This window comes from Sebastes fasciatus, chromosome 7, assembly GCF_043250625.1.
Source record: "Sebastes fasciatus isolate fSebFas1 chromosome 7, fSebFas1.pri, whole genome shotgun sequence".
NCBI classification, from domain to species: domain Eukaryota; kingdom Metazoa; phylum Chordata; class Actinopteri; order Perciformes; family Sebastidae; genus Sebastes; species Sebastes fasciatus.
The window spans coordinates 8,481,586-8,497,406 of record NC_133801.1 but is presented as its reverse complement, the minus strand read 5'-3'; the positions used below and the strand labels follow the sequence as shown (position 1 = coordinate 8,497,406).

The following is a 15,821-nucleotide window of genomic DNA, read 5'->3' as shown; positions in this document are numbered from 1 at the left end:
GGATATCTGGATCACACACACACACGTCCACACTCAGACGTATGGCAACATCTTGACGACACATGCTCATTTTAAGGACAGCGAGTCCTTCTGAAAATGGGGGAAAAGAGCTACAACCACAATTGTACAGAAGCTTAGTGGAACCTTGTGGCAGGGAGATTGTTCAATGGCTAGATGACGAGATAGACGTCACTGTGGGGTTGAAAACATTTCAAGTCTTAAATATTGGTCACTCAACTGCTGTGTTTCTATCAAAAGGACATTGTTTAAGATTTGCATCCCTCTTAAGAACTGACAACTTTGTCATGCTAACAAGCATAAACCTAGCGAGACGAGTGGTGATGCTAAGGGGTAAGCCGTACTCTGCAAACAACCATGTGACCAGTGTACCTCTCAAAGGTTGGGTTTCCAGCTTTAGCTTTAGTAAATATGTTGTGACTGAGAGCTTGTGCTTCAGCAGCCTCGGGGTGTTCAGTGTGCTTTGCACTAGCTTCCATGACTCTGGAATTTTCCATCAAAAGATCTGGTTGTACACACACACACACACACACACACACACACACACACACACACACACACACACACACACACACACACACACACACACACACACACTCATGAGAGGCCGGCTGCTAAGAGATGAAGTGTCACATAGCCCCTCCGATCACAAGACAGTGACCTCAACACAGCACCATCCCAGAGCAGCTGGTGCCCCGCGGAGGAGTCTGGACCATTTACTGTACATTACACAGCGCGCATACCGATTCTAGCGTCACAGTACACGAACAAATAACAGCAGCTGATTGCAACAAATCAACCGTTTAAAATATAATATCCATCTTAAACAAAACATTCAGGAATGTAATGGGAAATCAAAATGGTGAACAACAATCCACTAATGCTTCCTTTAAGGTTTGCATATTTGCTGGCGGTGTCACGACAGACTACATCTGAAGAAAACAGGGCGCATTTTTATTTTCTTGCTCTTTTTTTCCCCAAATTACTGCAGTTTCGACTCGGCTAACTCTAGCTTCCAACCGTCAGCTGTCTAAGCGCGGCATGTCTTTTTCCTCACACATCCACACCTGATTTGGACAGATTGGACAATTTGCCTCTACTCCACTCAACTTGTAAAAACTGAAAACATTAACTCCTTCTTTCCTGACATTGCAACACGCTGTTCTGATTAATTACTGCCATGCAAACGTACAATGTGATCAATCAATTATTGTCATCTGCTGAGCTGAATCGGGCAGATCCTGATACGTCTTGTCTCATTATCGACATAGCCACTAGATGAGAGTTTGAACAATTGAGCCACTCATTAAATATGTGGCCTTTGCTGTGTCATGTAGCGCCTCTGTGCATTTTCCTTATTATATTTGAGAAGAATCTAACAATTGCTTTTGACATTAGCGGTAGCACTCTTTATTTGAAGTGGCACACTTCCAATACACACTGTACACTCCGAGAAACCTGAAATCTGCTAATACAACATAAAATACATGCAAATTGCAGTATTTGGCCTATAGCTCTAAACATTTTTCATTGGATGGATCTTTACACATATCACAAGGTTTCAGGTGATTGCCAGCGTTAACACAAGTATACAACAACAACAACAATGCACCTGCCGTATAGAGGTTAGTAAGACTGGGATTACTGGGAGCTTGTTAGGAGCTTATACACAAGCTAATGACACAGCAACACACAAAGAGGGGGCAAATGTCCTCCTGTATAAACCTATACAGTAGGTGGACACAAGAAAGCCTTGGCTGGCCGAGGTGGACAGTGCTCTATCAACACACTACCATGTTACTACCACAACACATTTAGTACTGTCCACAGCAACATGTATCGTGGGACAAAATTTAATCGAGCTACACACCTGCCTTCAGGCAGACGTGTTGGTGACAGGGAAATTTCTTTTTCACTGGTTAGCACCAACACTGTGTAAAAAATACCAGCATTTTCAGCACGGTGATGTTTTGGGAAAACAACACACTGACTTATTAAATGTGTACTATTACAACTCAGATAAGGACATGACCGATGCCATGATGCTCATTTCCGAGAAACTGTTTACATAGTGAAGTCCCGAGTGGCTTTTTCAAATCACGACTGCACGTAGGCCATTTCTCAAGCACATAACAGTCCATGACTCTTGAGAATGTTAAGCTAATGTTAGTACATCTGCTAAAATAACTGTATTACGGTACAGTTCAAATTCACATGACAGCAAAGTTCCAATACATTTCTGACTGACTGGTTAAACAGGCCATAAAGAAAAAGCGTCAAAGTCTCTATTTTGAATTAATATTTATTTAGACTACCCCAACTGATAAACAGGATGGACAAATTATTAAAAGCACCTCTCTGTATAATGCAATACAATTCAACAGTACCGCAGGTACCGTCAGGGCTCGAGACTAACCGTGTCCCGTCATCTCAGGGACGATGGAAAATGTGTTTGGGACGCCGTAAACTCACTATCAACATGTCCAGGGGACACACCCTGTTTTTCCCCTGATAATGCTACATAACATTGTGAACAACAAATCTGTGTTGAAATCGGCAAGACGGCAGCTCAGTAACGTTAGCTGTTAGCTCTGTGCAGAACTGTGCTGCTTACCGGCTGCCAACATTAACTAGCTTTCGTCCTGCAGATTTCAACACGGGAGGTGCCACTGCTACATTATGATGCATTCAGGTTCTATACAGTAAAAATGAGTATTGGGCAAAGGTACATTCTAACGTTATCATGGTGTGGTCCAATGTAATCTTGTAAAATGTAGTTTTTGGCGAGAAACTTGAATAAATTCAGTGGTTTGAAGGAGATGTTTTCACAGCAATATAAAATAGATAATAGAGAGGGAATTATGACCTGTTTAACTTCCTCAAAAAACACAGAATGCAAACGGTGATAAAGGAGTGTCTGTTGAAGTACATGGGATTTATGGTTTTACTTTTGTTTTTCACCGTGGTATTAAATTGGGTACCGAGAATCATGGAATTTCACTGGTATCGGTATCGACTACACAAGGGGCTGTTCTATTAAACTACATTAGGTATAGCTACATATGCCCAATAAACCGCCAACTCAATGTAAACTAAAATCAAAATATCAGAAAAAGGACATTGACAAAATAATTGACGATGAAAAAATTACAGTTCTGGTTGATGTCTTTTTCCTCCCGATATTCTCTGGTGAAAAATATGTGTTGTGACGCCCTGATTCTTGTTGCGTGCATTGTTTTTCCTAGGTCGTTTATACTATTTATGCAAAATATATAAAGAATTAAAAAATGTGAACACAGAAGCTGTAAGGTCTAACATTTATACAGCATTAAAAGTTACATAAGATTTTATACATGATGTTCACATAGCCTTTCAGCATTCTTTAGGTATCTCCGATGTTCTTTTTAAAAACATCTATCCATGACTCAGCTATAATGAGGCTAATCCTACACAGAGAATTGGGTCTATGGTGTAACGTCTACAGTGAGAAGCCGGGGCATCTTGCATGCTCATCTGTGTTCACACACACACACGTATGAGGTTAACCTTCATCAACAGGTGACACAGATTACAACACCTGTTATGCTCAGGCTTAACCCATATCAGCATGGAGTTAGGAGTTCAACTTACACGTACGTACACACACACCTGTTCAGGTTGAAAACATAGGATCATCTGTAAACCTAGTCTTTACAATAGCTAACTAGAACACTGCTTGTTATGACGCTAAAATTGCAGCTTCTGTGTTTGTATAAAGTCACAAAGACATCACACAGTGTCGTACAAACAAGACAAAGCTCCGGCAGCTCAGCACTATGACTGTATTATGCGCGTGCAACACACACAGATGAAAGCGTACAGGCAGTATGAGTCAGCACAATGCTTTTGAGAGAGGCTGTGTGTTGTGCACTTGGAAGAGTTTATGTGTGGAAATGACTCAGTTGAGTGTGTCAGGCTGAAAGTACAAGACTGGGGACACACTACAGTGTGGAAACACTGGACATCGCACATTAATCTGCCATTTGCAGGTTTTTTTTTCTCTTCTTGCATAGCAGAGCCCACACTTTATGGCGAGGAAATTGTGAGGGAAGAGTGAAGACCTGAGCATAACCAGTATTTGCCAACTACTTACACTGTGCCATCAGACAACCAGGACTTAATTTCCATTTTATTGACAAAGCAAACCAACAAATACAATATGGTATTATAGATTACGAGCACTGTATATTTTTTAAATGTACATTTTTTAATTTTTCTATGACAATTACGGGGCAGAAGCAGGTATTGGAATTATAAAACCCCCAAAACTGCAGTAGCTGCATGACACACCATCCCCCTAACCTGGTTGACTCTGCACATTTCCATCTCGACAGTGATTGTTGATTGGGACTTACAAAGAAGAATCCAGCAGTTCCAGTTTGGCACTGGCACTGGCTTTACTTATCTATGTTCATTTAGAGCAATGAACATAGATAAGGATTGGTAAATATTCATACTCTTCTTTAAGAAATTCTGCTAGGTCTGAATGATTGAAAAAATATGTAATTGTGATAATTTTTTACTGATATAATTTGCGATATTAGAGGGAATGATAATTTTTACATCATTATTCTAATTTTCATTGAAAAACATTAAAATGATTATGGTGTGATTTTTCTAGGTTGTTGGAATATGATGTGTGGGCCGGGACATCTCTGCAGCAAGACAATATCTAATTTTTAAAAAATGGTATTTTGACACATATTTTGCACATAGCAAATATTGTGCCTCCTGCGATTTGAAAATTGCAATAGGCCATATTGCGACGACTAATTGTGCAGCCTCAAATGCTACAAAGACATGCCTTTGTATTGGTATCAAAGTCAGGATTCTGAAATCTTGACCACCTAAAGTAGGAATTGAGGAAGACCTGACATTTTATTTCATGCTACCTGCTACATGCTTCCTTTTTGTAAAATAATTAGTGAACTGTTTGTCATAACTTGTTTTATTCGTGAATGAATATAATAATGAAAGGTTATCTAAAAGTTTTCTGAATCTGGTCATTTGAGTTACAGAATGTGATTTTACAGGGGAACCACCACTGTCAGAAGAACTAATACGCATTCATACGAAGGCTGTGATATGTGTAAATAAAGAATAAAATAATTATTCAACTAGCAAGTTTTGTCTTTAAGCTTTAGTGGGGTTATCTACAGTAATCATAATTAGGGCTGTCCTCGACCAAATAAATTCTGAGTCAACTGACACTCATACGATTTTGTCGACTAATTGATTAAGATCGACAGATCTGTGAAAGTGAGTTTCTTCACCAAAAAATAAAATAAAAAAATAAAAAAATAACATAAGTACCAAATCTTGTATTTACCAGAGATGTGCGCATGATTTTCTTGGAATTAAGTCATTTAGCATGAAAAAAAGCATAAAAAATGACTAATCGACTAATGAAATCTTAGTCGACTAAAACCAAAACGACCAATTAGTCGACTTATCGATTAAGCGGGGGCAGCCCTAATAATAATGGTCCAAAATCATGTCAGATTATATAGTTTTAAGTCAAAAACCTGGCAAATGGCAAGTCAGTTCCATTTACAATTGGTGGTTGGGGGCTGGAACCTCCATCATTGCTATGGAAACCAGTAAGACTTCAATGGAGCGACCTTTCTCCAACTAGGAGCCTTGGCAACGCACAGTCGCCTCTGACAACAAGCAGCGCTGTGGATGATGATGATGGCACAGAGTTGTGATTTTTAAGTGACACAGTGTGTGCTGCCACAGTTACAGGAGGTGGGGGGGGGGTCACATGCACACAAACTGCGAGAAAACGTAGAAAACATGAGGTGAGGAACAGGATCATACTGATGACGCGTACACTGTCCTCCCTCATGTCACATGTAACAGAGACACACAGTCTGGGCTGTGTTCTTCTCTTTCTGGCTGCGCATTTACACGACTGAGAACGCAGCTGAAGATGACTACAGGGCAGGAAGATAAGTCAAGCAGAAACACAGCCTTTGTCACATTATTCACCCAAATGAAATCACATTTGAGTGTGCGTATGTGTGTTTCTGAGAAACAGAGAGGGGATGCTGTATGTTAGAGAGCTGTGTGTGTGAGCGTGACTGAGTGAAATTGTTACACAGAACATTAGGTCTGTTACCTAACGCTTGCCTTCCTGCCTGCCCTCTCTTCCTCCTGCTCATCCTTCTCCTGCCTAAAAAACGCACGAGAGGAAGACGGGAAAAAGGAGGAAAGAAGAGCGGCTTCCCCACAGACAGACAGACGGGTCAGGACATGCCGCACAGTGCCATCTTTTACCGATCTCGCTCACCTTGCTGTGGGCACAACAACACAGACGGGTTTTTAAAGTGTGTTTTTGCTTGATCCTTACTAGTCGGGTCATACAAGGGCACTGGCCATACCTCCATTGTCGAGCTATTACGCACAAGTACGCACACACGCAAACATACAATGGCGCTTTCAGTGGGCTTATCAAACATGACAAACACTCGCAAGGAAAAGATTGTGTTAAAATATCCACTCAAATATGAAACGTTGCTGGCATACAGGTACATTACTGACAACAAAAAAACTGCATGATTTGTGGCTGACAATTACATTAACATCCTGATAATCATGTTATTGATTTAGTCTAATATGACAGAAGAATGGCACCAAATATCTGGTTATTGCTTAAGATTAGGGGTCATAGACATGGCGCGTTTTTTACGCCCTCAAATCCGTGGTTTTCAGTGTAGTCACTCAATCCGTGTGCGACGCCATCACAATGCGCAAGCGTTCTCAAGCGCTTATTTTTCAGGGCGCAACGGCTGCTTCCCGATATGAACACAGTTCAACTTTTGAAACGCTGCAGCACACACCGCATGTCATGACACGAGGAATAACCAATCACAGAAAATATTCACAATTAAGAAGCTGGAATCAGAGAATTTTGGCTTTTTTATTTGAATTACTCAAACCGATTAATCAATTAGTTGGCTATTAATTTAATAGTCGACATCTAGTTGATTAATCGTTGCAGCTCATCATCACTGAATATTAGCACTGACCATTTAGCTAGAGGCCAGCCATGACCAAATAGGTTCTTTATACCTGACTAGTAACAATTTCTAAAATCTTCAGAGGCAGATTATTGATGAAACATTTAATTGACTTAAATCAATACATTTTGCTTTAATACATTTTTGCTCTTAATAAATTCCATTCAATGGCCGATAGTGGCCTTGAGAGGGTATGCCATCGGTTATGGAATGTGGCCAGGATGTGAAATATCATCTCAAGTAAAGTGCATTGAAACACAAGGCGACTACAGGCCTGATTAATAGCCTATGAAATTGCGGTGTGGGGCGATCAGCTGCACGACCTCGGTCAACAGGAAACTAATTCTTTCAACAGCTTGGCTATCTTTGTGTGACACCCAAGAAGCAACGTGTGTGTGTATACACTGAACATTTCTTTACAAGGGTCTGTGTAGGTCCTACATCACCTTTCAACATATTTCATAAAATGTGAGCATGTTTTCAAGGACATTTTATCATGAAGTTGTGCTGGAAACTCAGTAGACATCAATCAATATAATCTTAAAATTTTCATGTGCTGACATTTTACACACTGCTTGGCGGCAACAAAAATGACAGCTTCCCGTAAGTTGAGCTAAACTACTACCTCATTTTTGCAAAATCAAAAGTGAAAATCGGAAAGAACAAATTGGCTGATAGTGCTGCTGCAATAATTGAAAAAACATATAGCAAAAATAGCAAAAATAGCAAAAACAATGATGGTTTGGTGGTCATTCTTAGTCACTAACACGCGAACGATTTTGTCGACTAACTGATTAGTTGATTTAATCGACAGAACTGAGTTTCTCCACAAAGAATCACACAAAAGCACCACTTTAAATTGTGTTTACCAGAGATGTGCTCATAAGTTTTTTGGAAATAAGTCATTCAGCATGAAAAAAAGCATACAAAATTATTAATCGAATAAAGAAATCTTAGTCGACTAAAACCAAAACAACCGATTAGTCGACTAATACAAAAAGAGGGGGCAGCCCTAATAATAATGGTCCAAAATGATGTCAAATTGCATAGTTTTAAGTCAAAAACCTGGCAAATGGCAAGTCAGTTCCATTCACAATTGGTTGTTGGGGGCTGTAACCTCCATCATCTAGAGCTACACCGAAAACATGTGTCTATAGTTCATAGTGTAATTCAGAGCTAATAGAGAACTTGTGTCCCTTGTTGAAAGGTCATGACCAGCAATAAAGTTTATGGAGAGAGTGAACACTGATATCAACCTTTATCAAGACGGCAGCAAAGTGTGGCCCAACTGCCGCTAGCATAGCGTTTGTGTGAGTGTATCAAAACTCCTTTTTTGACTTCCACTTCACTAGTTGGCTTTTGTCTAGAGGAGATGAACTTTCACTATTACAACATCCAGGTGCACCACACTATTGCTGTCTGCCATAGAAGGTTTGTGTTGTGTGACTGCCTTTGTGTTAGCAAGTATACACCAACAACCTCCATTCCACAAGAATTTGCAAAATACACAATCGAAATGGTGGTGCGTATTGGGGGAAATAAAGTTTAAACAAATGCCTGTTGAATGTTTTAGGTTTAATAAAAACAACAGAGAGCAAATGAGGCATAGAAAGGGACCATCCCTTTCCCTTCTGAACTACCAAGTATAAATAACCAGGTCGGCTTCTGTGTGACTGCACTGCAGGATATCATCCAGCTCCATCCAACAACTGAGAGAGTTGTTAGGCTATTTTTGACTAGTCAGCATTTCTCATTGGATCGTTATAAAACCTAGGCCATAAAACAAGCCTCCAAAGCACATCTGATGACTGATCATCATATCCATATTCATGATGTCCACAGGCATGTAAATCTACACTCCTATTCTTCAGATATTCATGAGCAACTGGGGGTGCCGAAACCCCGGTGCTGGTTGGCGAAAATCATGAGCTGACTGGTTCGTCTGTGACCGCCATCAACAGACGACAAACAAGGCCTCTCTTTCATTCTGTCAGTCCGTGGTCCCCTGTCATTTTGTCCTCTGCCTGTCTCTCACACTCAGTCAGACAGCCAGACACACATCCAGGCAAGCATAAACAGACACAAGGAGTAAAGCTTCATAACCAGCTCATCAATCTCTCACTCCAACGTTGCTACTGTCTTTGTATTGCTCTCATAACAGATTGAACACACTGCTCCCACACCTACTAGTCTGGAAATTACATTATAGTCATATCAACACATTTAGAGTCCTTCAAGAAACGTCTCCTGCAGCATTGAAAAACACTACAAGGCACTCACTGACCTGAGTTTATTTTGGCCTCATGACACTAAATGGAAGGTTCTCTGGGCTATGTGGCGCAAAGCACCCAAATGACTCGTGTCTGCCAGTCTGTGTGTATGTCAACAAGGGCATAGAGGTAAAGCTGCACACTCAGCCGCCTTGACACACCTTTAGTTGTGCCATTAGAATTAAAGGCTCTTCATCAGGCGAAAAAAAATTAAATTGCAGGAGTTGTCTGTAAGGGGCTGCACGGTAGTGCAGTGGTTAGCACTGGCGCCTCACAGCTAGAGGGTTGCAGGTTCAAATCTGGCTTGGGGCCCTTCTGTGTGGAGTTTGCATGTTCGCCCCGTGTTAGTGTGGGTTTTCTCCGGGTACTCCGGTTTCCTCCCACAGTCCAAAGACATGCAGGTTAGGTTAATTGTTGACTCTAAATTGCCCGGTGTGAATGTGAGTGTGAATGGTTGTCTGTCTCTATGTGTCAGCCCTGTGATGGACTGGCGACCTGTCCAGGGTGTACCCCGCCTTCGCCCAATGTCGGCTGGGATCGGCTCCAGCCCCCCCGCGACCCCTAACGGGATAAGCGGTTGCAGATGGATGGAGTTGTCTGTAAGAGTAGGCTTCAGCTACCGCTATTTGTTGTGACTGTTCAACCAAGCATCCATTATAAGGGATGTGCATACAATGGTCATATCTTCAGAGAAAGGCTTCTTGTGTCATCATTACGGGTGTAACGATTCATCTACTACATTGATGTATCCATTTATATTCCTACGATCCAACTACATCGATAGTTGTCCTTCACAGGGGACGTATATCGATCTAAAATCGATTTGCAAGGTAAATAATCTATTGCATCGATACTAAGAATTGGCACCTTGTATTTAAGCACGACAAATGTTATATGGATGTATTTTTTAGCATTTTTAATAGCAAAGAACTGTTAAACATTACTCCGGTTCACTCTCCCTGTGTATGATGTCATCGACATGCGCCAGCAGCGCCAATCTCAGAAAGACAACAACAAAACAAAGCATGGCTGACGGCGAGGAAGAGTTAGACGAACGAGAGATTTTTCATTTGAGGTCCAGCGTAGGGAAACATTTTGGCTTTTGCAAAGAGATGTCCTTGATAAATCGCTCACTGTTCGCAAAATATACAAAGGCCAGATAAAATACAGCGGCAAAGCGACCAATCTTTCCATGCACCTACTGAGACGCCATGCACTTCATTTGTTGTTAAATACCATTTATATTGAAAATGAGAACAGAAGCAGGTGGTTAAACAACTGTTCATTTAACTTGAATAGAAGTTCATTTTATTTTTTGTTAAATATTGCACTTAGAAGAAAAACTTCTGACCTGCACTGTCCAGTATCCAGCTATTTATTTCACAGTCACACTGATTGAATTTTTGGCAACAAAAAAAAAGATACTGTTATCGATTTCAAGTCATTGAATATAATCGTATCGCTCTAGATAAGCCAAATATCATCCTTGAATCTTATCGAAACCATGGAAAGTGATCGTTACACCCCTAGTCACCATACTGCACATATGGTCTGGATGGAAATCAATGCATCTCTCAGCAGAAATCTTACTGATGCAGCTGTTGTCAAATGCACCAACTGGGGGCTCTCTGATTAGTTATTTGTTTTTGGCCAGCCATGAAGACATAGCCAACATATCTGGAGTGACAACAAACTGCTCACAGGCAAATAAAGCCGTGTGAAACATTGAGGCACCCGATTCAATTAGGTCAGCAGAAAAAGAAAAACCCTACTTGGAATATTTCCCTTCCACTTGTGATGACCCCAAAATTTCCCCTACCTACAATAAAACAGACCCTTTAGCTAAAAAGCCTGGGTAAAATGTTATGTGTCATGGCTGACAATGACGCCCACTCTATGCATTAACATTTATGTACACTGGTGGCAGTTTTGAAACCACTAATGTCAATGTTATCATAAAAAGTCATCATAAAAAGTCATCTTAGCTATCAACTGGGACATCTAAATACCACACAAAATAGTGCACAAAGCTGAAATAGTTTCCACGAATTAGTTCAGTTAGTCAAGTCAAGTCAAATGTATTTCTATAGCACATTTAAAACCACATGAGCTGACCAAAGTGCTTTACAGACATAGGCAGAATAAAAAAAGGTCAACAGAGCAGACAACAAAATCTCACACATCCACAGACAGAGACAGAAGATAAAATCCAAGAGTAAGAGACTGTTATAATGAGCATTATAAAAGGCCAATTAGTCATCAGTTACACAATATGGTTGTATTATAAAGACTCTTTCCAAAGTGTCAAACTAGCTTAAATTAAAGAAGCTACACTCTGTGTCTGCTTTAGTTGGCTTCAGACAGTTTTGAGTGGTTGAATTTCACAAAGAGTTATAATACTTGGACAACCTCCGCCTATCAACTTTGGAAGTTTGTTGTTAAATTAAAAGGCTCATAGTGGCTTACAATGATGCAATGAGGTTGTTGTTGGGTTCCCAGATGGCATAATGCCAGTCAACTGTTTGTGTCCTCTGGTTTTCCTACATGTGAGGCACTTTTAAGACATTTGATGTATAATTTTATTTGTCATTTGGATGAGTCAGAGAACAGCATCAGAGGCTTTAACCAGCCCGAGCAAGAGCTGCACTAGTCGGTACTCATCCAGGCTCAGAAAACACTGGCGAGATAGCCTATACATATGAATTGAATGATGAACTTCTGTGGTCTTATCTTGTATGTTTTTCTTTTCTTTTATTGCTATGGACCCTCCTGTGTGTCTGAAATAAAGTTGGAATTGATATCCAGCCAGCAGGAAACTTTTAACCTTGTGTTGTTGGCAGATATCCGCATCTAGCCAAAGCTAGCTAATTAGCTAGTAAGCTAAGCTTGTCTCCTTTCTCATCTTCGTCAGTACCCTTCTCTCCGTCCTCTGCCTCACATTAACCTCAGGCCTTTCTATCTGTCTTTAAAAATACACGACTAGCTAATATTAAAGAAGCTACAGTCTGTGTCTGCTATAGTTTGCTTCAGACAGTTTTGAGTTACGTTGAATTTCACAAAGAGTTATAATACTTGGACAACCTACGCCTATCAACTTTGGAAGTTTGTTATTATTATTTAAAAGATATCCAGCCAGCAGGGTAAACTTTTAACCTTGTGTTGTTGGCACGTGTTTCTAAATAATAATGAATGTGCTGCTAAAGACGTGTAAATCCAGAGGACAGATGGTCATTTTGTAATGGGTTATGTATGAATAACTGTGATGTGTTTTGTGTTTTTGTCTGATGTGTCCTACTTGTCTGTATGTCTATGGTAACAGTATGTCTATTTTATGTGTACTTTTTCTCAAACTGACCTGCCCATGGATGCAAAATGAATTTCAGTGCAAACCGACAATAAAGTTGTATCGTATCGTCTTATAAAAGATATCCGCATCTAGCCGAGGCTAGCTAACGTTACTAACAGTGTCTTCATCTTTCTCATCTTCGTCAGTACCCTTCTCCTCCGTCCTCTGCTTCACATTAACCTCAGGCCTTTTATATTGGTCTTTAAAAACACATGAATAGCTAATATGTGTGAAATCAGATGTATGTTATGTGTGTTTGTATCAAGTAGTTAAGAGGTGATGCCTCTCAGTGTTGAACAGACACCCTCAAACAACCGAGCAGCATGGTACAAGAGTTTATCCACTACTTTAAAGTCAAAACTGCTTCACCAAATGAAAATCTGCTCAAAGATTGTAGGTCAACCCCTAGAGAAATTATATGAATCAGCCTATCATAATAACATCTTAAGGCTGGCTAAAACACCATCGTCTCTGACCCCCAACAACGTTTTGAACAGTGAATATCAATTATTACCATCAAATCGGAGATAAAGGGTTCCACGATTTAATAAGGTTAGACTGAAGCACTCTTTTGTACACCAGTCAATCCTAAAAACTAAATATGGAGCCTAATCCCACATCAAATGTACATTGAAGGGCCCTGAATATCATCTTCTGTGATTGTAATGTTTAAATGTACTCTATGTAATGTATGTAAATTTCTCAGTAGTAGAGGTCAATTTTCGATAAGATTTAGGGAAACCAAATTATGGAGTAGCTGTTCACATCGATCAAAAAACTGTTCATCTGTCAAAAGTTTCAAAAGTCGCTTAAAGGGTAATTTAATTGCTGTTTTGTAATTGCTTTTCCCCATGTTGTCCATGTATCTGTTTTTATGTTTTTTATTTATTTTTTCCCACTCACAATGTTGTTTCATAAGAAAAATGCTCAGGAACCAAGCCAACTTTCCTGCACTTTATTAATGAATTCAAAGAATAAAGCACTATTTTACCTAATGTTAAAAACAAAAAAAGCTATTAAGACCTTTACGTAATAAATAGTCTGACAATTGTCTCTAGGTGGAGGCTTCAGATAAGCCCAGTGTTTTTTTTTGCCTCTTCCTGCACTGTATATTATTCATTTATTTGTTGTTATGTTGTATAGTCTTAAATTGTGCAAAACAAATAAACAAACAATTCTTGGCTGAGTGTAGGGACTTTTGAAGCAGCATAATTTTGAGAAATACAAATTTAAAAACATTATAAAAGAACGGTTAACTGAGTAAATAAAACGTTTAAAAATCAAAAATAGATGTTTAGGGCTTTATTTTAGATGTCTGCTAACATTTTTCTATGGTAGAGGGGACTTACATGACCTCTCTATTTTTTTATATATATATATATATATATATATATATCTTGTCCTAATTGTTTGTTATCACTATTATGTAGTCATATTATTTCTTTATATTAATCATGTCTCTAGGTGGAGGCTTCAGATAAGCCCAGTGGGTTTTTTGCCTCTTCCTGCACTTTATATTATTAATTTATTTTTTGTTATGTTGTATAGTCTTAAATTGTGCAAAATAAATAAATAAAAATATATTATATATATCTTGTTCTAATTGTTTGTTATCACTATTATGTAGTCATATTATTTCTTTATATTAATCTTGTCTCTAGGTGGAGGCTTCAGATAAGCCCAGTGAGGTGTTTTGCTTCTTCCTGCACTTTATATTATTCATGTATTTTTTTGTTACGTTGTATAGTCTTAAATTGTGCAAAATAAACAGATAAATACAGTATGATCGTATCGTAGCAGCAGCGGCGGTGGTGTCACCACAGCGAGGCTGCTGGCCGCTGAGAGTCTCCAGAGCCTGAAGGCCTCAGCGTCATCCACCGACTATAATGGTCGTAAAAGGGCTTGAAATAAAACAATGTCAGCTTGTAATTGTTCACCTGTAATGCTCCGACATGCCTGGTCTTACCTTTGCTTTGGTAATGACGTGCGTGGCTAGTTTAACAACCGCGAAATTCCCCTTGCCGATGGTCCGCTCGATCTCGTAGTGGCCCACTCGGGCTGGAGGGGGCCTGGTGGCCGAAGAAGAAGAAGGAGAAGGAGAAGAAGAAGAAGTGATGTTGTGTGTGGCCGTGCTGGTCCGACTGATCCCAGCAGACTGTGGCGGCGGCTGGGCTCGGTTCTGCGGGCCCATGCCTCCTGCGTGGGTCGGTCGTGCGGCAGAAGAGTGCGTAATCCCGGCCGCAGCGGACCCAGCAGCAGCAGCAGCACCTCCGCTTGACACGGCCGCCATCTTCTCTCAGCCTCTCTCTCTCTCTGCGGGAACAACAAGCAGCAGCAGCAGCAGAAGCTTGCGCAGCGCGGCGCAGCGCGTCAACTGGCACGCCCACCGCCCCGTCTGCGTCACTTTACGTGGTGGAAAAAACGCTTCCTCCGCAGCGCCCTCTTTAGGTTGTAACCATGGCGACGGGCGAGCGTAACAAATGACTTCATCATCACCGCTTGAAACGTATTGTGGTTGCCAAGGCGACGAAAAAGAAGTGCGCATTATCATCACCCTGGTTCCCCATGATTCAGTGGTTTTCTTTTTTGCAAAAAACTGCTGCACTGTCTGTGATCAGACGAGTTCGTGAGGTTCTTAAAGGTGTATATAATGCTCTAATATTGCAATGACACATTCAAATCATCGAGTTGAGGAAAACAAAGGAATATATAAAGGGATGGTCACACTTAAAGCGATTCTACCATGCAAATCATGACCACCGTGCACACCCTGCTATTATGAGGCAAAGCTGAATATTTCTAATGGATGAAATGCTATTTTTAATATACATATATATGTATATATATATATTTATATATATATACATATATATTATGAGGCAAAAAGCTGAATATTTCTAAGGGATGAAATGCTATTTTTAATATACATATATATGTATATATATATATACATATATATATATTATGAGGCAAAGCTGAATATTTCTGAATAAGCTGAATATTTCTAATGGATGAAATGCTATTTTTAATATACATATATATACATATGTATATATATACATATTATGAGGCAAAGCCGAATATTTCTGAATAAGCTGAATTTTCTAATGGATGAAATGCTATTTT

General features: G+C 39.9%; 1 protein-coding gene across 5 annotated transcripts in view; it reads right to left on the bottom strand.

Annotated features, from left to right (window-relative positions):
* The window catches only part of sik3 (SIK family kinase 3), a 44,420-nt gene extending 29,344 nt beyond the window's left edge, over positions 1 to 15,076 (bottom strand). For 3 of the 5 annotated variants that reach the window (XM_074641392.1, XM_074641394.1, XM_074641396.1), the window contains exon 1: positions 14,662 to 15,076. In XM_074641392.1, coding sequence (XP_074497493.1) covers positions 14,662 to 14,985 — 324 coding nt within the window. In that variant the 5' untranslated portion in view covers positions 14,986 to 15,076. The remainder of the gene's footprint in view (positions 1 to 14,661) is intronic. The other 2 variants (XM_074641393.1, XM_074641395.1) reach the window with 1 other exon arrangement.
* Between the last annotated feature and the right edge of the window lie 745 nt (positions 15,077 to 15,821).